Source organism: Hipposideros armiger, unplaced genomic scaffold, assembly GCF_001890085.2.
Source record: "Hipposideros armiger isolate ML-2016 unplaced genomic scaffold, ASM189008v1 scaffold_656, whole genome shotgun sequence".
Taxonomy (NCBI): domain Eukaryota; kingdom Metazoa; phylum Chordata; class Mammalia; order Chiroptera; family Hipposideridae; genus Hipposideros; species Hipposideros armiger.
Genome location: NW_017732006.1, coordinates 543,070 through 568,560, shown reverse-complemented (window position 1 = coordinate 568,560; position 25,491 = coordinate 543,070). Strand labels below are relative to the sequence as shown.

Below are 25,491 nucleotides of genomic sequence, written 5' to 3'. Positions count from 1 at the left end.
CTTTTTAAAAAGAATAGAGCATCTGGCATTTGGTCTATAAATAATATTTGCTTGGTATTACTTTTTATGATTTTAATAGTTTCTGTTTATTGTAAAAAAGATTTAGAAAATGCATAAAAAAATTAAAATTCATACTATCCCATCACTGTTCACATGTTGGATTATTTACTTTCATTGTTCTCTCCACACTTAAAATTAGAATTTTGCTTACTATGAAACTTTATATCTTGCTATTATTAACTCTTGTTTTATAATCACACCCTTTCAAATTGGGGCCTCATTTAGTCATCAGAGAACTAGGAAATATCATCCACAAATGGTTCTTCCCCATTCTTATTTAGCTTAATTTTATTAAGTGTTAACATAGAGATTTCTTATCATAGCCCTAATGCTAAAGGCGAGTACTAAACCCTAACTAATTTCAATCCTAATTTTAATACCCAAATGCTAATCTTAAACCTAACATTGCAACTCTAATCCCTGGCTAATGCATTCTCCCCAACTTTAATATCAATGTTTTAAGAAGAGAAATATACTATTTATGTCCCAATTTCAAAATAAGAATAGTTTCATTGTAGAAAATTTGGAAAATAAGAAAAGCATCAGGAAGAAATAAAATTGTCACCCATTTTTGTGGGGGTTGCCTGCATTCCATCTGTTAACTTACATAAATACATATATACACACACACTTCATTTCTTTGTTGTTGTATAATCATGTACATCCTTAATACAGAATTAGCAACCTCTTCTCATATCATTAAGTCCTAACATTTGTCTACAATGTTTTATAGTGGCTGTGTAGTATTTGATGGTCCATCAGAATTTTAAATTAAATGTTCAAAGGCGAATCACTACTTTAAGTTGAGACAGATTTTTCTGTCAGCAAGTATCAAACTTTATTAGAGTTATAATTAGGATTTGTTAAGTATATGGAGCTATTGTTATATCACTATAAATGGAGTTTAGTATAGACCTATAGCTGTCTATTTAACCATCAAAATTCTTTTAATACCCTATTTTTCTCTAGGTACGCAGACAGCACATGGAAAGATGCCTACATTTCTTGGTGGAGGAGCTCAAAGTTGTGGGTCCTTTAGAAGCACGGAATCGTATTTTCTTTATTTCTGCAAAGGAAGTTCTTAATGCTAGAATGCACAAAGCACAGGGGATGCCAGAAGGTGGTAGGTATTTATCATAGATGTCCTTTTGAAATACAAGTGTAGGTGATAAAAATGGCATGCTAGAAATCCTGCCTTGCTATATATTATGCTAGGTTTTTAAATCTTCACCTAACTATTACAGGTGGGGCACTTGCGGAAGGATTTCAGGCAAGATTACAGGAGTTTCAGAATTTTGAACAAATCTTTGAGGTAGGGATTTTGTGAATGTATTGGCTAATGTAAAACCCTAGTATTGGTTGGAGAGTGTTCATAATGTTCTATTTTCACTATTTATCTTTGTCAATAACTTTACTGTTATTTAGTGTAGTTACTGACACAGCAAGTGAAGCAAGGAAAGTTTGAAGAAAGGAAGTCCCTGCAAAATGGATGATCCGTAAGAATTGAGAATTAAAGATTTTAATTTCTTAATTGTTTTCCTTATGTATTTGTATTTAAATGAGAAACTACCTCCTAATATTGCTTGTGTTTTGCATTGAGGGGAGTTCTCTATATGTAATTTGGGGCAAGATTAAACAAATGTAATGGCTTTTGGGTTGGAATAGAGCAAAATGAAGATTATCTTTTTTCTTTTGTACCATAGTATTTATAGAGAGAAATAGAACATAGTTAATGTCATTTGACAAAAGTTTATTACATTTCTAAACTGTTGTCACCTGTTATTCTCCACATTTTATGCCAAAAGTCCTGAACACATGAATGAATATAAAAATAACTAAGAAAGAGGTCCTGTACTTTAGGAATCTGGTAGGAATTACTGAGGCACACGAATAACTAATGTGTGTGAAGCATTGGGGAGGGAGGATACTTGTGTTTTGATGTACATGTTTTATTCAAAGACATTAAAACTCATCCTGCACTTGACTGGAAAGTTTTTCAGATATTAAAAGACATAGATGTTAAAAGACACCCAAACTCTTGGCCCTATTTAATCTAGCTCAGCTTAGATTGCAACTCCTCTTCTCACCCACAAGTGAATACAAAGATTGCAGAACTGAAAAAACTTCCACCTGTAATCACCTGTAATGATTCTTCCTTATAAGCAGAATGTTGAATGTACTACGCAGAATTTTTTAAATTAAACATTTGTTCTCTATCTCCTATCTTTAATATGGTGAGAGGCAGAAAGATTATTAGGTAGATGAAGACAAAGTGTTTAAGAAAGAAAACCCACTACCAGCTATTTTGGTAAGATCTCTCTATTCAGAGGCAGAGGTTCTCTCCAGCTAGGCTATAGGATACATGAAGTCCCAGTTACTTAAAGATCATTTTGTCTGTTTATTTTCACAAGAGATTTAATTCTCTTCTCTCTCTCTTACCAGTTATTTCATCCATGGGGAAAATATTGGGGAGAGGATCTGTTGTTCTGTTTCCTTTGTCTTTCCTGATTTATTGACCTTTTTTCCCTTCCTTTCCTTCTTTCCTCTTCTCCTCTCCCCTCCCCCTCTCCCTGTTTGTCATTGATTTCTCCTACCAAATAATATACTATTTTATTATATACCCTTCTTCATATTGGTTCCTGGTGCAGCTTTTGCTTTCCCAGAATATCTCTTTGAAGAGGTAGGAATGAAAAGAATAAAAGATGTGCCTGTGGAGCACTGGTTCCCGAACCTGGCTGGTTTTGAGAAACAAGTGAGGTGCTATAGACATCTGTAGATTCCTGCCTGGCACAGGGACTGATGCATTTGGGCTACGATGGACCTAGGAATCTGTACATATTCAAAGCTTTCCAAGTGATTGCAATAATCAGGCAGACTTAGGAACTATTCTTTTTAATGTTTGTAGGAGAAAATTTGCAGTTGCTTTTTTTATTGTAAAAGTTCTTTTGGAAATCTAAAAATTATGTATGCAAAAAAACACTGTTTATGAGCAAGAGCTTTTAAATAAACTCATAGAGAATGTCAGGATTTAGGATTTGAAACTTTTGTTTAATTGAAACTATCAGATCTAAGATGAGAGTCGGCTAAAAATTATTTAAATTTACCTAAAGAAATAATCAGATAGGCCAAAAGTTTTGTCTGGATGTCCAAAGTATTTTCATTGGAATTGCTTTTCTTTAAGGAAGAATTTAGGGTTATGAATTTGTCTTTGTAACTTTGGACATATTCCATAGGTTTCAGTATCCACCTTAGTTTTCATTGTTTATTTTTATTATAATTATAGTTTTGATATTGCTTATTCAGCACAGTAGTTCAAATTCAGGTGTTTTGATCCTTTTCATCCAACTTTTCATTATTTCTTGGATTCTTTGTATTGTGATCACAGAATATGAACTTTATACACATTTTCTATTCATTTTTAGAATTCTCTTTTTTTGTAGTCTCATAAGATGATTTTGTGAAAATGAGAACTGTACCAAGTTCATTTTTATCAAACAGTCTGACCTTTGCCATGGACTTGTTTGAGATTCATTTGGTTCAAAGGAACTAAATATAAAGAACATAATAGAGTGCAAGGTTAAACAAAGCCTGGAAATTAAATCAAGTAAAATCAATCAAGAAAATCAACATTAATATGTTTTCTTGTTGTTTTCAACCTGTATGTGGACAGGTATATATTCTAAAGGCCATTTAGAAATCTAAATTTCTTTGCTCAAATATTTGGCCATTAACTAGTTTTAATAGTTTTGGTTATGTGATGGAAAAGAGATATAAAATAACTCTTCTGTAAAATGTCAGTGAATTTGTTGGGGGCCAGCCGAGTGGCTCAGCTGGTTAAGAGCTCGCTCAAGAGTTTGAGCTCTGAGCAACAGAGGCTTGAGGATGCCCAGCCCGAGCTGAGCTGCGGCTGAGCTGCCAACAGGTGGCAGGATGACTCAGCTAAAAAAAATAAATAAATAACAAAAGAACATTCCTGGGACAGCTAAAATTTGAAAGTGAACCCTGTGTTAGGTTGATAGTATTGTCCCAGTGATAAATGTTCTCAATACAATAATTGGTTCATGGTTCTATAGGCAAATATCCCTATTCTTAGGAGACACATGTTAATATTTTAGTAGTAAGGTTATGATAGCTGCAATGAACTGTCAAATTGTTCAGCCGGAATGTATATACATATATATGTAAAAATATATGTATATCTTTATGTATAGATATACCTATCTGAATGAAGCATCAGAGAAGGAAAGGTAAATAAATGAGGCTGAATGTTAACATTTGGTATATTTACTTGAAAAGTATATTATATATTAGTGTTCTTTCTTGTACTTTCTCATTTTAAAATATTTCAAAATAATAAGTTTAGAGTGGTGAATAGTATTATATGTTATTGAGTTATCAAGGAGCCTTGACTACTTCGTTTTGTTTTAATTACACATAAATATTAATATTTACATATGTGTAGCTATGTGTGATTAATTAACAGCTGGCTTCTTTAGATGTTAAACTTCTCCTTGGAAAATTAGAGTTCCTGATAAAATAAGTCTGGGAACTGCTGCACAGTTTATATATTCCCCATGGAGATTCATAAACATATTAATCTATTGAGGGTTCAGAAATAATTCATTAAAGAAACTTTCAGTTAGCATTTCTGTACTTATTTCAGAACAGAGTATTTCTTTTGCAGGTTGACTCTTGATATTTTTCTATCAGTGGAAACATCAGTGTGGGATACTTTTTAATTAAAAGAAGATTGTGTGTTTTCTTCTTTATACTTATTCATCATTGTATATTTTTGAATCAAGAAGTAATATATTGCCTAATAACTTCTGGAGATCTTTTCTGTCTAGTCTAGCTCTAATACTGTGCTGTTATCTACAAATTCGGGGTCTTCGTTGCTGATATCTAGATCTGCTTCATCGAGGAACATAGAATTTCTTTTAACCTTTTTTTTCCTTTAAAATATTTTTATGCATTTATTATAGTTTTTGTGGAGGTTAATTTGGCAATTTATGAGATACAGATATTTAAAGTAAAACTTAAGTTTTGTTTTGGGTATTAAAAAACATGCACTTTACACGTTCAGTGTTTAATATTGTGTAGGTATTAGTTTTTGCTTTGGTGTGTACAGAACAGAAATGCTGTAACTTTCCACTAATGTAACTTTCCACAGTGATGTATAAATGAGCTTAACCACAAGCAAAAAGTCTATACAATGGAAGGAAGTAATGGTCTCTGAGTTAAGTTTATAAACTGTTAACTAAATTAATTACCCTCATGTGCTCTATAGCTAAAGAAATGAATTTGCTTTGTGTTCTGTATCTCAAACAAAATGCTGAAGAGGGCAGCTACAATGGCAAAAAGATTTTAAAAGCCTTTTCTATCTTAGTGAAGTGAACAAATGATCACTTTAGAGATTTTAGAGACATGAAGGCTAAGCAAAGGTTATAAATAGGACACTGAATGAATATGTAACATGGATTTCAAGACAATATAGGACTAGAGTACTAAGTGAATACCTTTTAAAATCTGTAAGCTATTTAACAAAGGATAGTGATTACTTTAGGAAGTAATGACTATAACTTTGTACTACTTATATATAAAAAGAGGCTCAAGAAGATGAATTCAAAGAAATATTGGAGTTAGGGTATATCCCAAATTTTAAAAAATTTATCATAGAAAATAAACATGGCGTCTTGCAAAACATCTGTTACAGTTATTGATGTTGTGACCCAGGTGAACATTTCTTGATTGTTCAAAGACCTGATAGTACCCCTCTGTAAACATTTATAGTTGTTTCCAAATGTTATGTCAGTACAGAGTTTCGCTTTCTATGAAGTAAACCTGAAAGGCTGATTTTAATTTGATAATTTTGCAAATATTTAATGATGAATCACCATAAATATTTTAAATAACATGTAGTTTGCACATATATGGAAATTGAAACCAAAGTTTCACAAAATAAACATCTATCACTATATGTGATGCACTCTGATATATTCTCTTCTATTTTAAAAAAACACTGGTCCTGAAACTAATTATTTTGTACAACTATTAACAGATTGTGAGCTGCAGTTATCTTGAAAGTGAAACAAATGAAATAGGGCATCATTGGGACCTGTATGTACACATGATAGACCAATGCCAGTAACAGAATTATCTTTGAAATAGCTGTAGATAGTTTTCTGTAAACAATTTAAAGTATTACTTAGGTTGTTTGTTGTTAAAGAGTTTTCAAATTGTTCAAGTTTTAATCCATAAAAGTCCTTTTTAATAACCTATGTGAATCATATTCAACTAATTTTTTTTAATATGGTAGAATTCTAATTCATAACTCAGTTAACAACTTTATTAGGTTATCTGTTGTATGTATGAGAAAAATCAAGATAGATTAGAAGTACATTAAAGTCAATACAAGTGAAATTATTAATTCTAAAGGAAAATCTTTTTTAACATTGAAAATAGTATTTTATTTATTTGTTTTTAAAAAAATATTAAAAAACCATTGCACATTACTGTGTGAAATTACACAAAGATTTGGACTTGCTGTTTTAGAGCCCTTATTATTTTGAATCTTTGTCATTTTTTTTAACGTTTGTAATTTTAAGTTGTGTTTATCATGTATTTATTTTCTATTCTTATTTCTGTTTTGGTTAAAGTTATAAACAGCAAGTTTTTGTGTTTAAATTCCTAAAAATGTTGGGATGGAATTACAGTAATGTGTTATGGCTTGGGCCCCTCGCAGGAGTGTATCTCGCAGTCAGCAGTGAAAACAAAGTTTGAACAGCACACTATCAGAGCTAAACAGATACTAGATACTGTGAAAAACATAATGGATTCAATAAACGTGGCAGCAGCAGAGAAAAGGTATGAATACATTTTATTGCAAAATAAAAATATAATTTTGTGTGTGTTAATATGGATTTCTTAGTCTAAGGTTTTAAATTGTTATAAATACTTTTCCTTCTAAAATCAGCTTTGTGTGTGTGTAGTGGTCCCCACCTGCATGTTTTTAAGTGAACATTAGAAACTGTAAATATTTATTCTACAGCCTTGCATATGTCATTTACAGTCCATGGATCTCGGTATTATTGTGTATGAGTTGTGGTTTTAAAATGTTTGGTGGCTTTAAAATATATTTAAAGCAGAGGCAGAACCATTTCGTCAAGCTGAATTTCTTGAAGAAATCCAAAACAAGTGACCCTCTTTTTTACATTCAAACCATGAGTCATCTTTTATAAAGTCATACATTGATACCTTGAAATCAATATTTTATGCCAGTTGTGGTTTTTTATTAGCTGGGAAATAAACAGAGTGATTTGACCTGCCAGCTGGAAAGTCATTTTGGTAAGCACTGTCCTATATATCATACTGTACTGCCCGATTTTATTCATTTACTACTTTATAAAGATGAAAATGAATACATGAAAGGGTCAACACTGTGGAAGAAAAGGGTAGTTCTCACAACCTTGGTACACTTTAAAGAAAGATACGATGTTATTAGATGTGACAAACATAATGATGTTATGCCTCAGTTGAACCTTTTAGCAGAACTTAAGCCAATCAAAAGAAAGATAAAACATTAAAGATTAAGTCCAAGATGACATTTAATTGGGAATTTTAAATGTATTTGATATTGCTGGGAACAAAACTCCATTCATATGTCAGTATTGCCTAATTTCAATACTTTTGCAAGAATGTGTTACCTACAAAATTCAAGAATTTCCTGCTTATAAAACAAAAACAGTGAAAACCCAAGTCCGACCTCAGCCTTTATGCGTTATTTCTGTACAATGAGATTGTGTTGCCATTTATGTCCCTTTCAGCTCAATTGGTTTATTACAGTAGCCAAAGTGAGTATTTGGTCTGCTGGATTGACCTTCTTAATTTTTAAAAATACAGGACATTGAACTAAACATGGCACAAAGAAGATGTGATTTGAGGATGGTTCGTATAATCATAATGTCTTGGGAACTCCTTTAAAGATGATTTTAAAAGGATCTCAGGGTATTTTTCCCCCTTATGTCATCTACTGGTTGACAAATTTTTTATGAAGTCCAGGTAGAAAGCTTTGTGGGCTGTACTGTCTCTTGCAGCTATTCAATCCTACAGTTTTAGAGCAAAAACAGCCATAGAGAATAGGTACGTGCATGAGCACAGCTATATTCTAAGAAAACTTTTAACAAAAACTAGCAGCTGGCTGGATTTGGCTTATAGGATGCCATTTGCTGGCCCCTGTTTATTAAAGTCAATATTGAGGTTTGTTCACATCTATGAAGTGTTTGGGGACTTAGAGTCCTCGTTAATCCTTGTGGGATTCAGGTGTCACATGAGCAGAGAAAGCAGTTCGTGTTCAATCATCTATAAAACATAAATAAAATATTATTTGAATTCTTTTTGATGTTGAAATATGAGATTTTTTTCCCTTGTATCATCCTAACAGATGGTTCGATACATAATTAAATGCCTTTGTTTAATTGTTTTGGGTTTTTAATATAATCTGAATATTAATTATTATTCATACTATAATAGGGTTTATTCAATGGAAGAGAGGGAAGACCAAATTGACAGACTGGACTTTATCCGAAACCAAATGAACCTTTTAACACTGGATGTTAAGAAAAAAATCAAGGAGGTTACAGAGGAGGTGGCAAACAAGGTGGGTAACAGTGGTTAAAAAACGGGGAATGGAAATTTTTTTTTTTTTTAAAGATTTTATTGGGGAATTGGGGGAAGGGGAACAGACAAGTTGCTGTCCTTTTCCTCAGTCTTAGTTGTGGAGGATGTCACTTCACTGGCCCATGTTGGCATTATCATTGCCCTCTTCCCAGGTGAGGCAGATTGGTTGCCAGCCACTGGACAGCTGCTCACTGCAGCTCTTGGCAGCTCACGCCAGCTGCCGGCCGCTCACTCTGGCTGCCGGCCGCTCACTCTGGCTGCCAGCCACTCACAGTAGCTTTACAGTAGCCCACTGCAGCCTATGCCATCGCTGGCAACTCACAGCAGCCCAACTCCAGGTCGAGCTGTTGTTCACCATCTTAGCTGTAGAGGGCGCAGCATCACTGGCCCTCATGTGGGATCCGAACCGGGGCCCTAATGCTCAGAGCTGGCGTCCCAAGCCAACTCTTAACCAATGCACCACTTGGCCAGCCCTGGAAATGTTTTTGATAATGCTAAAAGTGTTATTCCTATTGCTTTCCCTATTTTGTAAAGTTTTTTTCAGTTTGATTTTTTGAGTGGTTGATAATCTTGTTTAATATTTTACTCTTGATTCTCATATTTTCAGGTTTCATGTGCAATGACAGATGAAATTTGTCGACTCTCTGTTTTGGTTGACGAATTTTGTTCTGAGTTTCATCCTACTCCAAGTGTACTGAAAGTATATAAAACTGTGAGTAAGTTAAAGTATAGTTAAAAGTTTTTCAGATAGTTTCCTCACCTTATTCTATACTCTTATGTAGTGGTTTGTTCATTTTAGTGTCTTTATGGCAATCAGTACATGATTGAACTGTTAACATCTCCTGTGCACTCTTTTTTTAAAGATTTCATTGGGGAGTTGGGGGAGGGGAACAGACAAGTTGCTGTCCTTTTGTTCTTCAGTCTAGTTGTGGAGGATGTCACTTCACTGGCTCATGTTGGTATTATCATTGCACTCTTCCCGGGTGAGGCAGTTGCTCGCCAGCCATTGGACAGCCGCTCACGGCAGCTCACGGGAGCTCATGAAAGCTCACGCCCATTGCCGGCCAGCCCCCCTGCAGCCTATGGCGTGGTTGGCGACTCACGGCAGCCCAGCTCCAGGTCGAGCTGCTATTCACCATCTTAGCTGTAGAGGATGCCACGTCACTGGCCCTCGTATGTGGGATCTGAAACTGGGCCCTGCTGCTCAGAGCTGGCGTCCCAAGCCAACTCCTAACCAACACGCTACTCAGCTGGCCCCCTGTGCACTCTTGTAATAAATGTAAACTATCTTGTATATAAAGTGCACAGAAAAGTTATCTTCTTAGAAAAAGATCATTTTAGTGCTTACTACACTTTTAAAGTTTTATAAACTCTGCTTATATTCTAGAAAAAAATAATGTGGACATTTACTATTTACTGTTTTTTAACAGGAGTTAAATAAGCACATAGAAGATGGTATGGGAAGAAATTTGGCTGATCGGTGCACCAATGAAGTCAACACTTCAATGCTTCAATCCCAGCAGGAAATTATTGGTAATATTTATGTCTACAAGTTCATGTATAGTTTCTTTATTCTGTTGGTAGAGGTATTTATAAAGTGTAAAACATGATTTACTATTGTTTCTTATAGTAAATATCATAATTTTGTTTGCTCTAGAAAATTTGAAGCCATTACTTCCAGCTGGTGTACAGAATAAACTACACACACTGATTCCTTGCAAGAAATTTGATCTCAGCTATGACCTAAATTGCCACAAGTTATGTTCAGATTTTCAAGAGGATATTGTATTTCGTTTTTCCTTGGGCTGGTCTTCACTTGTCCATCGTTTCTTGGGCCCTACGAATGCTCAGAGGGTGCTTCTAGGATTATCAGAGCCTATTTTTCAGGTATGGTTTTTTGGGGTTTTTTTGTTTGTTTAGATTAGGCTTTTTATCAGGTGTTTATTGCTGGTACTACTACACAGGTGACTTTGATTCTACTAGTTGAGAATCTCCTTTTTCATTTTGCTATGTGATTTTCTCTAATACAACTACCTGTGTCAAATTTGCATATTTATGAGGTAGTATCTGTCACAGAGCCATTTGTGAATTAGGTATACTATGAATAAGGGAAAGCCAATTCCAAAGTTTTTATCCTGTACTGTTTCAGGTCATTATATATTCATTTTTGAAACTTTTTAGTTTCTTAAAAGTTTTTGTTTTCAGACTTTTTTTTTTTTTTTTTTTTTTAGCTGAGCCATCCTGCCACCGTTTGGCAGCTCAGCGGCAGCCCAGCTTGGGCCAGGCATCGAACTGCTGTTGCTCAGAGCTCAACTCTTGAGTGAGCTCTTAACCAACTGAGCCACTCGCCCGGCCGGCTCTAAAAGTTTTTGTTTTCAAACTTAAGATAAATTGGAATTAATGTAAGTGTTTTAAAAATCTTTTTTGAATTAATCAATTTTTTAGAAAATTTATGGAGTTGTAAAACCATCACCAGTTTTAGAACATTTCTGTTACCCCAGAAGATACTTTGTGCCCCTTTGTAGTCAGTTGTTATTCCCACCTCCAGCCCTACTGCTAATCAGCTTTCTATATCCATCATTTTGCCCTTTCTGGATGTTTCCTATAAAATGAGTTTAAAAAATGTGTCATTTTTTTGACTGGCTTATTTCACTTAGCATAATGTTTTCAAGTTTTGTCACTGTACACAAGTGCTCTAGCCTATATCAGTACTTCATTTCTTTTTATGGCTGAATAATATTCCACCATACATATCACACATTTTATTTATCCGTGGATCAGTTGATGGACATTTGAGTTGTTTGTACTTTTTGACTATTATGAAAAATGATGCTATGAACACTCATGTACTGTTTTTATGTGGACATCTGTTTTCACTTGTCTTGAGTGAAATTGCTGGACCATCTGGCAAATCCATGTTTCACTTTCTGAAAAACTGCCAAACTGTTTTCCAAAGTGGCTGCTCTATTTTACATTCCTACCAGCAATGTGTTAAGGTTCTGTTTCTCAACGTTCTCATTTAGACTTCTTGTTGGCTGTCTTTTTTATTCTGTTGCATGTGAAGTGTTACCTCATTGTAGTTTTGATTGTACTTCCCTAATGATTAATGATTAATGATTTTGAACATCTTTTCATGTTCTTTTAGCTATTCATGTATCTCGTTTTATGAAATGTCTATTCAAATCATTTGCCCAAGTTTTAGTTGGGTTATTCTTATTGACTAGTAGGAGTTCTTTATATATTCTAGATAAGCGTCCTTTATCAGGTATGTGGTTTCCAAATATGTTTTTGTAGTCTGTGGTTTAGATGTCTTCTAATTTTCTTATGATGTATTTTTAAGTGTAAAAGTTTAATTTTGAAGTCCAATTTATTTTTTTAAAGGATTGTGTTTCTGGTGTGAAGAAAATTTTTAAATATAGTTTTAATTTCTCTTAAGAGTTGAGGGCCTATTGTTATAGATAGACTCATTGTATACTATGAAAATTCATTTTTTTTACGATATTGGTATAGAAAATAAGTTTCAGACCATTTTCATATTTTCTTCATATGTTTATGGTAAATTCACTAACTGGAGTTGTTCTTTTCATTGATTTACTACTATAGTTTTAAAAGAAATGCAACAGAATTGTATAAATGTAACTGTTTCATTTGTAGTTGTTTAATTGTGATGATCATTTTTTCCCAACCATGTTAGCTCCCCAGATCTTTAGCTTCTACTCCTACTGCTCCTACTAATCCAGCAACGCCGGATAATACATCACAGGAAGAGCTCATGATTACATTAATAACAGGATTAGCTTCTCTTACATCTAGAACGTCTATGGGCATCATCGTTGTTGGAGGAGTGGTAAGAAGCAATACTTTTTAGTATAATGAAAATTGAAATTTTTGCAAAGCTGTCTGCTAGATCACAAAGAGAAAGGTATATTTACTTCTATTTACAGGATCTATAAAATAACATTAAAAGTTGTAGGTTAAAATCAGTGAATGGAGTTTAACAAGCCTAGTCTTAAATTTTTAAAAAATGTTTATTTTTAAATTGAAATATAATTGACATAACATTGTATTAGTTTTAGGTGAACAACATAATGATTTGATAAAAATATGTGTGTATTGTGAAATAATTACCACAACATACATTTTTTAAAAATACATCTTTAGGAAAGAAATACCACCAACTAGCTGGTCATTAAAACAGTGCTTTCTAACTGTTTTTGACTGACAGCACATAAAGAAATGATATTTGTACATAGAGTAACAAGAATGATCCAGGTTTCTTATGTAGCATTCTCAGAATACCAAAGAGATCTGTCTTCAACTATCAATGATGACTTTCTAGTAATCAGTTCTTATGTATTAAATTTTCATATCATTAACAATATATATTTATGTGTTTTTGTTTGTTTTTTAAATTTTATTGGGAAACAGTGTGTTTTTCCGGGACCCATTAGATCCAAATCAATAGTCATTTCATCTAGGTGTGGAGGTGCAGCTGAGTGGCCCATGTGGGGATCGAACCGGCAACCTTGGTTTTATGAGCACTGAGCTCTAACCAGCTGAGCTAACTGGCTCCCCCATGTTTTGGTTTTTGAAACCCCTGACCGAAAAGAAATTAACCTCCCTTTTTGAGAAACATTGAATCAACTTACCAAATGTCTGACAGGTTATAAAAGTTCTTGCCTGATATTTATGTGCTGTTCCTTTTTCAGCTTGTTTGATTCCTGATTACTTCAGATTTTCAGAGAAGGAATATACATTTTAAAAAGTGGATCTGACTCAAAGATCTGTAGGGAGCTGATGAGTTTCCTAAAATGCCTTTTAGTACAGTCTCCCTAGTGGTGTTTTTCTTTCTCAAACTAAGCTGCAAATTTGTCTTACAGATTTGGAAAACTGTTGGCTGGAAACTCATATCTGTTTCATTAAGTATGTATGGAGCTTTGTATCTTTATGAAAGGCTGGCCTGGACCACCCGTGCCAAGGAGAGAGCCTTTAAACAGCAGTTTGTGAACTACGCAACTGAAAAGCTGCAGATGATTGTTAGCTTCACGAGTGCAAACTGTAGCCATCAAGTACAACAGTAAGTTGAACGCTTCATCTTTGGTTTAAAAAAAAGTTTGTTGAAGTATGACATATATGCAAACAATGCACTGATAAGAATATAGCTCAAAAAATTACCACAATGCGAACACATTTTGTTATAATAAATACCTGGGTCCACTGAGTGTCTTCTTTCATGTATCTTAAATACTTGTTTCATTGATTTAGTAAAACTATGTAGAACTCCAGTTAAGTCAGTGCATATAATATTCTGTATTTTAATGCTACTGAGAGGTGAATTAAAAAGTTCTCTGAGCTAAAGACAATTACAAGTTAATAGAAGAAATAATGTACGTAAGTATAATAAAATGTGATAAGTAATATGATAGCTTCATAATGTGAGGCTCTAGAATCAAATCATGAAGCATAGTGGATCAATAAAGGTTTCCTAGAGGAGGGGTAGAATGTGCAGAATAGGACGATCTAGGCATAGAAAACTCAAACTGAAGGCAAGAGGGTAGGGGAAAAGGAATGTGTTCAGAAACATGAGAGAATTTCAGTGAGAGCTGTGTATATAAGGGGGGTACATTCGAGTATAAACCTAACTCTAGGGCAGGGGGTTGGATAATTAGGACTCCTGGGAGTTAAGTCGTTAATATTTAGCTCTAGAACAAATAACTTTGCAATGGTGTGATGTAGAATGGTTTAGATTAAGGAGACAAGAATTTGCAGGGAGCTTATACTGTTTCAGATACAAGATGAAAGCCTGTTCCAACATAGAGCTATAGAGAATGGAAACAATGAGGGCATGGATTTGAGACCACTGATTTAGTTCATTCATTCATTCACCAAATATTAATTGAGCTATTTTATATAATTTTAATATTAAGGAAGATACCTGGACCTCCAACAGAAAGCAGCTGAGGTTCACTTATGTAAAAACAAAATTAATGAAATTTTCCATTCATCTGATCATCAAACATTTGTTAATTGCCTACCATGTGATGAAAACTATGCTAGAGGTATGGGGAAAAAAAAGTTAAAGATAACTTGATCCTTTTCTTTAGAGGACTTTACACTCTAATGGAGGCAGCCTTAACTAATTACTCAGTTAAAATAATATTGACAAAATATTAACTTAATAAAATATTAAAATAATGAAAGATGCTTCATTTGTCTAATATTGGTAATTGGTGGGATGTGGAGAGAATGGAGAGGAAAAAGACCAGGGCAAAGACGAAGATGCACAGAAGAATAGTTGAAGAGGAAGATGAGAAAGTTGTTTAATCATAGTCTAGAGATAGACACCTACTAGGCATGCTCCCAGTTGCAACATATAAACATAATGTTTGCCAATGCTAACATATTAACTAGCAAACAAAATAAATGTAACCTATTGGTTCTAGATGTATGGTTAAATGTTGCCATGATTTAAAGTATTTTTGCCTAAGTTATAGGAGTTCATGAAGTTTTTCCTGGTCTCAGTAATTATTTTTATGAATAGGAGACAAAAGTAAGGCATCTGAAGAAATATACCCATCTCTTGCCTTTTTATATCTTTTAATATTCATAACATGTAGCAGAGGTAATATCGCCTGTTGAGCATTCGTCTTGAGGCCAGATGAAATTAAGCCCACAGTCATTAAGCTCACAAGTGCCATACCCTCCCCACACTATTCTTAGCACCTTGTTCTTATTCTTTGATACCTTATGTTTTAAGTGTTTTTTATCTTGTGATCTCCTTTTTATAAGCTTTAAATGAAAGCCTATTTATTTTAAAAGACACTCTGATTGCTGATAAAATGTTTTTTATTTTAAGGGAAATGGCAACCACTTTTGCTCGTCTGTGCCAACAAGTTGATATTACACAAAAACATCTAGAAGAAGAAATTGCTAGATTTTCCAAAGAGATCGATCAATTGGAGGAAATACAAAATAATTCAAAGCTTTTAAGGTATTTGAACCATTTTTTGTCATCCCATATTTAATTGCATAGTTTTGCAATTTCAATGAAAGCTAATTTCAACAAGAAAAAACATCTGAAGTAAATAGAATTTTTTAAATCTAAATTTACAACTCTCTTAAGCTATATTAGTCCCTTTTGAGAGCACAAGTTCTGTAATTAAAAGTATGAGTTTTTAGTCATGTATATCCAAGACCCATAACTTCCATTCTTACTCAGGACTATTGAGTATACTTAAATTTGAAGCAACAAAAGTAAACAAAATATCCTACTATAATGTGGAATTATGGTTTAATATGATTTATCATGGATTCTTTGGGGTATAAATAAATTTTGCTTTTGGTTACAAGACCAGAAGTATCACCAGATGGTCTGTACTCAGTGGCAGTTCTTAACTTTCAGCTTTATTACCCATTTGCTGGTTTATGAGTCTGGGAGAATCCTTAAGCATCATTTAATTCCTGCTGCTACTTACCAGGGCACATGCCACATACAATCCCCCATATAAGAGCGGTTTGCAATGCCTGCAAATTGGAGAGACTGCCCTTGGAACCTGAATTTGGGGACATGTATTCACTATGGTAGTATCTCTCAATGGTGTCTTAATCTGATCAGCAGTCACATTCTCATTGAACATCAGTTTCAGTATCTCTGGAGATGACTACCTGTCCCTTGGACCTCAGCTCCTTCCATACACCCAAACACACCCAAGTGAATTCCAAATATTCCATTGCTCTTTTAGGTAAGATCATTCCAGATACAGCCTTTGAAATTTGGTGAAACTATATCCAATGGAAGTTTTTTTGTTAACCTAGGTAGGTTTTTAAATGGCATTTCATCTTATTATAGGAAAACATAAATGATAAAACAGATTATTGTCATTTATGTAGCTCCCTGATGTTGGCAGGACTGACTTGATCAGTATGAATATTTTTGATCTGCTAATTCTTCCTTTTTCTAACAGGAAAATTTTAAATAACAAATACCATAATAGTTGCAATCTGCAGTTACTAGCTAAGGCTCAGCCATTCAGATAGAATTTAATTTACTTAGTACTTAAGGAGATTGTCTGAAGAAATATACAGTGGCATTCATGTGTACATTTAACTTACATGACCTCGAGCATATGCACGCAACAACAAAAGAAAAGACCAAGATAAAAAGAAAGGGAGAAGCTCATTTAAGTATGTGTCTGTGTCCTGGCCTACTATGAGAATGGGACACACAGATCTGTGTTCTCTGTCAGTTTTAGTTCCTGTTTTCCTCTTTTTATTGGCATTTGTCTGCATCAAGTATGATTCTAGTATTGTACGTGACTTGGGCTATAACTCCCATGTAAGGTGATACGCCTCCACTGCCTCCTATGCTTTTCATTCTTTTATGTCCTGGACATCGGAACCTGTGTTTACTGTAAAGCTATAGTAGCACATATAATAAATACTCTAAAAAAGGGTTGTTAATAGTTTAATCTGAGTTCAGGTAAATGTAGCAGCAGCTGGCTAGTGTTTTTTTATTTTTAAGGTTAGGTGGAATGCATTTTTTTCTCACTGACCTTTATGATAATTAGATGGTTTTGTTCATTTTTTTTTTAATTAGAAATAAAGCTGTTCAACTTAAAAATGAGCTGGAGAATTTTACTAAGCAGTTTCTACGTTCAAGCAATGAAGACGAATCTTAACCATAGAGATCGCTTTGGTGATCATCATAGGAGACTGGAACTTGGATGATTTGGGACAGTTATTTTTATGAAATGACTACATATGAATTGTACTCACTGTACCTAAATAGCAAATTCTTGTGTAGATTCTGGTAATGATCTATCTCAGGGTGTTTGCATTTCTAAAGAGTGTTATGATGTCTCTTGAGTTTTAATTTTGGGTAAAGAAAAGGTGAAATTGTTGGATGTGTTAAAGTAATGAATTAGTTAAAAGCAACAGAACCAACTGTGTGACCCCTGAGGGGTGGGGCCTTGCTCTTAATTAGGGCTTTCTTCGTTTCTGATACTGAAAAACTGCTTCCTGGCATCCAGGAGTTAGAGAATACTCCTTTCATCTTTCTCAAAACTAATTTTTGATGTCTAATGGGAATAGTCACTTTTTTTCTTTTATAAACTGCATTGAGTGCTCTAACCACCAAGAGAGAATGTGGAATGTTCTTGTGTTATTTATGCAAGTTACAGTCGCTTGCCATTCTGGTAGGTATATAAACCACTAATAAATATGCTGTTTTTATTCCTTTTATTCCCATTAAAACTGATGTAAAGCAGTATAAATTTATTCTAAATAGCCTCTACTAAAAGTATCTGGGTCTAAATAGCTTCCTGATATGTTTCTCAAGAAACATTTCCAGCTTCTGCTGTGACCACAGTAAAGAAAGCTTCCTATCTCAGTATTAGGACTAAAGTTTGAAGTGATAAAAATAGCCAAAGATATGGGAGGTTTGAGTTTGGGGTGGTTACTGTTGTATACAGACTGTTCTTCAGAAGGTATTGGCTGAACTGCTGGATTGCTCCCCCCACCCCTTCTCCCTGCACCCTGCCCCCTGGTGGGTTTACTTTTAATTGTATGAATTTGCCAGGGCACTGTTAAAAATTATCACTGTATTTTTTAGCTTAATGAAATGTTTATGGATTCAAGTATTGTGTTTCTGTGTTTAAAACTAATTGAAACTTAATGTGGAAACATTAAAAAATGACATTCTAGGGCTTTGCTATGCAAAATGTAGTCTTGAGGACCACCAAATTGGCATCACCTAGATGCTTGTTAGAAATGCACAATCACGGAGGACACAGTGCATTTGGCCAAGTGTAGTCATGCTTCTTTTCCATGGGAAGGATAGCATTTCAAGCTCTTCTAATACTCAGTACTTCCTTTTCTGTGCCTTTAAGGCTCCTGGATGCTATTCTGTCTTTTCACAACAGGTGCAACATTATTTAGAACATAAAAGCCTTTCAAAAATATTTTTTATGCCAGTCAGATAATAGGATGCAGTGTCAAATAAATATTAATTTACAGCTTTTGTTGTTGCTTTATAACCAAAAGATGGTACAAGCTACCACGTGGGATCACGTTAACACCTGCAACATGACACTGATGCCTGAGACTGCTTACTGCTAATTTAGGTTCCAAGTTCAAGGCCTTAATCTTTATACAAAGTATTTGAACTTAACAGCATAATGGTTTGGTCTCACCTCATTAGCATACCTCAGTGGTTCTCCAAGTTTGATCCCTGGATCAACAGTAAACTTGTAAGAAATGCACATTCTTGGATCCCACCGCAGACCTACTGAATCAAACACTAGGTTTGGGGACCAGAAACCTATATTGTAACAAGTCCCCCAGGTCATCCCAATGCACGTCTGGAATTGTAGTCCTGGTATAGTAAGTTTGTAGTAAGTTTTCCATCACTAGTTCGAATGCAGTTCCACCTGGTCAAGTTTGAAAATGTATGAATGTTGGAAATGGAACACTAAAATAATGAAACTCAATCTTTATGCCTAGAGGTAAGTGTACCTACGGCCAAGCCCGTGAATTCTACAGAAATTATGTAATTTACAGCTGATGTAGTTCAGAGTTATTGTTCAACTATGTGTGTTGCAGGATTATTTATAAACTTTGTATAACCTCAAACTTTTTACAAACTACTATTTTATAAGTATGCAAGCTTATAAGGTAAAAATAAAACCTGTTTGCCTGATAGTTGATAAATATAGCATTTATACTGGCATTTAGTGAGTTTTACTCTTAATTTTTACGGGAGGTGTATAAGCTCCTTGGGTAGACTGGATCGTCTTTTGATTTTAACTCATTTAGTACACCTGGCCTGGTGTTGAAAGTCTTAATCATCCTCCCACAAGGTTGTGGTGATGAAAGTAAAAACTTAACCAGTAGTATAAGCAATAGAATTGTTTACTTAAAAATTACACAGAAGGAAACTAAGTTATCCTAAGGGAGCTCCAGGGAAAGAATGACTTGATTTTGCCTTTTAATGAAAATCTGTGGCCCTTGAAGAGTAAGCTAACATAGTTCTTAAAGTACAGGGTCAGGACCACTCCAATCTCGTCCCTGCTCCGGCAGCCCATGGCCAATGTTTAGATAAAGGAACCAGGGCTGAGCATGAAATATTGGGCTTGGAGGATAGTTCTGAGACTTAATAATGACTCAGTCTACTAAAATTAACTTAAAACATGCTATCTGAAATCTGGTTAAAGTACTTTATTGATTACAATATGAATTCACAGCAATATTATTTCACAGAGCTACAGTACAAATAAAGGAATGAATCACTGTGTAAGAAAGATCAAAGAATACTGTTAAATCATGGTACAAATCCATCATTTGTTTGGTTTAAAGCTTTTATAAGAGCTTTAATTTAGTAGGTTCACCTTCCCCATAGTCATACTACTGATGTTCTGAGTCTATTGGCCACAAGTGTGTAGAAACCATTCTAGGTGAAGAAAAACATTTTATTAACTTTATAAACCCACTTAGATGTGGGTGCCTTTGGATAAGAAGATGCAAATACAAGTGTTCAGACGCTTCTTTGAAAAGAAAATAGTAGGATAGAGCACCATTGTATAAAAGACAGGCTTAAAATATCTACCGGTATATCGTTGAAGTTTTCTATTAAGAAAAATACATGATGTAAGATTTTTGTGGGGCACATTGAACACCAGTTAAAACACAACCAGTTTTTTCATAATGCTGCAGCATCATAACATTTATAGGATCAATAATTGGATTTAAGAAAGAAACTTAGAAATTTTATTAACGTGCAAACAGATTTGCTAAATACAAGGTGTACCATCAATCTGATTAATAAATTACTTTTTAAAACACAGTGCTAGCTTAGACATTCAACTACAAACCATTTTCATGAGTACCTATGGGAACCAGTATCTTTCTAAATATAGCACTGAATTTAAGGCAACTCAAAATGAACAGTGGGAGAAAAACTAGAAAATATGAAGTGTACTTTACATTCTACTTAATCTAATTTAAAATACCAACTTGATTCATTCTGCTACCCTTTCTCACAAGAAAGATGGTCTAGCTTGTGGGCCTTTTAAAAGGAAACTAGAAGCTAAGCATAGTACTTAATTAAATTTTTTTAGCCTGACTCACACCCTAAAGATTCTAGAAAGGACATCATGATTAAAATGATGATAGGCCCACTTGGGAAATTGTTTAATCAGTTTCCAGAAGTTTAAACACAAGCCATAAGTATTCAATTGTGTTACGATTTTAAATGTGAGACATTTCACCAGTAATCAAAGCATAAATTTCCCTGAAGGTTTTCACTTTTAAAGCAGGTAAAGTCTTAATTTATTATTAAATCTAAGATCTCAAAAGTACTGGAAAAGGTCAGTTATATAATATTGATACAGTATTTCTTAACACTAAAAATGTCTTTTTGTCACTTGGAGACATCAAGATCCATTTCTGTTTAAATAGGTTAACTTGAAAATTGCTTACCCCATATTCCAGAAGCACCTACATCCATCATATCTAGGAGTCTAGTACTATCATCATGCAGTATTACTCAGTTCAGCTGAGTCTAAATTTAAACAAGAACCACCTCCTAGTCTCTCTTGTAGTTGAAATCTTTGCCTGTGTGAAGATGGAACTCAGTATGGTGTGTGTAACCACGGAATCACAGCTATAAAAAGATGAGCTAGGGAGAGACCTAGCTCATGGTAGCAAGACGTGCTTTCTTGAGCAGGTTTTGGGATGATTTGGTAAATCACAATGGCAGGTCACTATTTATTACTTTGTTTTAGAAAAGAATATATGCCTTTATTCTTGCCAGATCTCTAAAAACTACTCTTTATGAAGTGATTAAACAGTACAGATTAACCTGCTGAGGCACATACCATATTTTCCCATGTATAAGACGCACCCTTTTGCGAAAAATTTGGGGTCTAAAAACTGGGTGTGTCTTATACAGTGCTTGTAGACTTCAAATGCCATAGATGGAACTGAGGACGAGGCAATATATGAAGAGAGTGATTCGTCATCAGACACAGATGAGGACAAGCTAATGGTTGGGAGTTTTGACAGTGATGAGTTGTATGAATTTTATGATGAATAAATGAGTTCAAAAACTTCATGTAATACATTTTTTTTTTCAAATTTCGGGCCCCAAAATTAAGGTGTGTCTTATTCATGGGAGCGTCTTATACATGGGAAAATATGGTATTTGTATCTTTTAAGGTAAAAAAAAGTTAATAGACATCACATAACTGCAATATTCTTGACGATGCAAATTCCCTAAAAGTACATTTGGCCATATTTTTAAGTCTTAAACTAAGATTGAAACTATACAGTATTTTTCAAATTATACACTCTTGTTGATTTCAGGAAGTCTTACAAAAATCAATTACATAGACAACCAACTGAACTCAAACTGCAAGTAAATATATTTAGCAACTGGAACGCACAGCACTCAAAAGCAAGCTAGTAAGTTAATGTGGCAATGAGGTCATCATTTGGTCATATGTATTATTAGCCACAATCTTGGTAGTTTTCAGTTGCCTAGTACATATTTAATTATGAGAATTGCTTTTAAAACTATTTACAGGAACTTTAATCAACATTAAATGATTTTTATCAACATGTTTAAGATCATAGAATTCTTGTAGTCTGTGCCTCTGTGACTATCTTGTTCCTAGAATAACTTTCAAAGTACAGGAGATACTCTATATAAGGCTATTCTGCACGTAGCAGAAGTGCTTTCTTGAACAGGATTTTGGAACGAATTGCTGAACTACATGGCAAACCCTCACCCCCTCCCTTTCTTTTGGAAATGAGTATGTTCCTTTAAAATATTCTCACCGTAAAAGAGCTGCTCTTTATGAAGTGATATAGTCTACAAACATTAACAGCAAAAAGTTCATAGAAATCTATGTGTATAAATATACATTCTTGACTGCCATTTACACCTTTTTAGGGTCCTGTATCTTAATCTTCCTTTATTTTATTCTTTTTATTGTCACTTGGTATTAAACAAAACCGACAATGACTTCATTATAGTTGGTGAATAATATACTTATTAGCATATTCACAATATAAAAATGAAAATTGGCATGTAAAATTTAGGAGTATTTAGGTTAGGGTTACAGGTGATCTTAAAAGTTAGAGACCTATCTCACCAGTAACTAACAGTTGACTGAGTTAACAAAACACAATGCACTTCTATATATCAGAACAACCCGTGACTTCACCATCAAGCAAGACTAACAATCTTCCATTGTCAATCATTTAGATTTATTTGTAGAAGAAAATCTAAGGGGAAAAATATTTTTGTTTAAAAGTAGGAGGGCCCTTTCTAGTAATAGACACATTATTAGACCATTGACAAGCAGGGAAATGAATTGCTTAGTATTTTCCTCTGACTCAGTATTTTCCTAAGAACTGCCTTAGACTTTTTCTTTTGACTTAAAATGGAGTTGCTTGGGTCTAGCTATTTTTTTAAGCAAAGCCATGCCACTTAGAAACCAGTATTTTGTGCTAAGGGAAGAAATACAACAGAAGAGCACAGAGCTTGAATATTTCCTTTTTTAAAAGGTTCCCTTTGAAGTCACAATTTACACCAATTCAGATTTTATATTATGTGAACTTAAATTCATAACACCACCATGTTACAACTATAACCAATCAGGTCTAATGACTGGCCAGATTTTACACTTTGAAAAATGCAACACTGTCATATTTCCTATCTAGATACATTGTGACGGAGAAATTCAGAAAAATTATTCAGATTCAAGGACAATCCAAATGTTCATCGATGAATGTTCTGAAATGAGTACACTCTACAAACTCAGTTCTAGAATCTGAAATCAATAGGAAAGTCTCACTGTTTACAGGGCTACTTAAAGTGTCATTTGATCATAATCTGCTTTTTAAAATGCCAAGAACCATTTATATGTGATTGCTGTCTACCTATTTATATAATAAGTTTCTTATATATGGCTAAAATTTCAGAATGAAATCCTATTCCCTGGCCTTCTGATTATCTCCCCCTCAAAGCACTGAAATTGAGCACTTATTTAAATTAACAGGATGGCAAAGGATGCACCAGAAACTAATGATACTCAAAAGGACTCCCCTCAGAGGTACCTAGCTGTTGGTATTCTTAAACATTAAGCAACCAGAATCTCTCTTAGATTAAAAAGGAAGGTTAGAATTCAAGGAGACTTTCTTGAAACATGAGGACACATACATATGGTGTTACTGCCATCTATTACTGTGCCTGGTTTCTCCATTACAAAACTCAAAAATGTGACATTTCTTATGTATACAAAGTTAAAAATGTACTTCTTTAAAAATGCAAATACCAACATGATAGGTTACTATAATGTGTACATGTTGTTCTACACAAAGAAAATAATTAAATTTAGAAAAGCAAAAATTCATCAAGGTTAAATTAGCTCAACTCCTCAAATTAATACACTGGTCCTTTTGATCTCAGCAAGCACCTTTGCCTTGTTTTTTTCATCTTTTTTTGTTTTGTAGTTTACTGAAAGCTGCTTTTTCTATATAATAATCTCAATAGAAAAATCTTCACCTGCAAATATAAGGTAGAATTTTTTTTCACAGCTATGGGCTGTAGCACTGATTTCTCCAGATATCAATGGAAAACAGAAAATTTGTATGCACTGTTAATTCCAGATTCTAAGAAAACTGTCCCAAGAGCCTGTTGCCACAGCCATGCCATCATCAGTTACACCCAAACAGCTGACACGGTTGTCATGACCAGCAAGAACGCCTGAAAAACAAAAGTTCAATAAAAAGTTAGCAACGGGCAAGTGTTTGAATTAAACACGTGTATGTGTCAACAATCAGGAAGAGTGCTTCCTTTGAGTGAGGGAACTGAGTGCGGGGATAAGCTGGACATATAAGTAAAGTACAATTCTTTGTACTGCACGAATTTTTGGCACACGCATCAAACCGTGTTACTCATTTTGAAAAACTATTTCATAATTATGTGTTCTTATATGTAGGAAAAGATATAGGCTATTTAGTATTCTACATCTCTAATAAGTTCATGATACCCCTCCGTATTTTGCCACTGAGCTATGCTATTTTCAACAAAAACAAACTTTTAAATGATGTTCAGTGAAGTAGTCTTTTACCACAAGAACAACAAAAACAAACGAACAAAGTTGCCTTATATCACCACTTCCAAAAATACCAACATAATTTATTTACTTCTGTTAACCACCAAATGCTGGAATGTTTTGATTATAATTTTCTGAAACCATCAAACCAATTTAGGTTTAGTTTCTTTTGTATATTAATCTCAACATTCTGATTACCACACAGGATAAAATGAAATATTCCCAAATATTTGAAAGGAAAATGAGAAATGTAAAGATTTTTGAAAATAGAATGTATCAAATTCTCACAAGAATTTTTTCTTTAATACTGTGTTTGAGCTTGTGTTCTCTCTATATATAATCAAGCATTTTCATCCAACCTCAGGAACAGAAGTTCATCTTGTCTAACTCTTTAATAGTCTCTGTAGCACGTCCAGTATGGTAACACGGCAATGGGCAAATTTATCATTATGTGTTAAAATAACAAAAATGAAAACTGTGGCTAAATACTCCAAGACACACTGGAAAGGACAGTGCATTAGTATGAGAATAAGCAGCGATTCAACTTTAAGGTGAAAGTATCCAGTTGAGCCACCTTAAAACCAACCAGTAAGCAAAGCAAAGCTAAAACTCAAGTGTATGTTCAAAAATAAGGAAA

General features: G+C 34.1%; 2 protein-coding genes across 5 annotated transcripts in view; one reads left to right on the top strand and one right to left on the bottom strand.

Moving 5' to 3' along the window:
* The window catches only part of MFN1 (mitofusin 1), a 31,343-nt gene extending 11,896 nt beyond the window's left edge, over positions 1–19,447 (top strand). For all 3 annotated transcript variants that reach the window (XM_019626084.1, XM_019626085.1, XM_019626086.1), the window contains exons 8-18: positions 1,030–1,183; positions 1,305–1,372; positions 6,803–6,924; positions 8,590–8,716; positions 9,344–9,448; positions 10,167–10,269; positions 10,394–10,623; positions 12,431–12,583; positions 13,617–13,813; positions 15,593–15,727; positions 17,333–19,447. In XM_019626084.1, the coding sequence (XP_019481629.1) occupies positions 1,030–1,183; positions 1,305–1,372; positions 6,803–6,924; positions 8,590–8,716; positions 9,344–9,448; positions 10,167–10,269; positions 10,394–10,623; positions 12,431–12,583; positions 13,617–13,813; positions 15,593–15,727; positions 17,333–17,414 (1,476 nt within the window). In that variant the 3' untranslated portion in view covers positions 17,415–19,447. The remainder of the gene's footprint in view (positions 1–1,029; positions 1,184–1,304; positions 1,373–6,802; positions 6,925–8,589; positions 8,717–9,343; positions 9,449–10,166; positions 10,270–10,393; positions 10,624–12,430; positions 12,584–13,616; positions 13,814–15,592; positions 15,728–17,332) is intronic.
* Positions 19,448–22,093: 2,646 nt separating this feature from the next.
* The window catches only part of GNB4 (G protein subunit beta 4), a 37,434-nt gene continuing 34,036 nt past the window's right edge, over positions 22,094–25,491 (bottom strand). For both annotated transcript variants that reach the window (XM_019626071.1, XM_019626072.1), the window contains one exon: positions 22,094–24,502. In XM_019626071.1, coding sequence (XP_019481616.1) covers positions 24,396–24,502 — 107 coding nt within the window. In that variant the 3' untranslated portion in view covers positions 22,094–24,395. The remainder of the gene's footprint in view (positions 24,503–25,491) is intronic.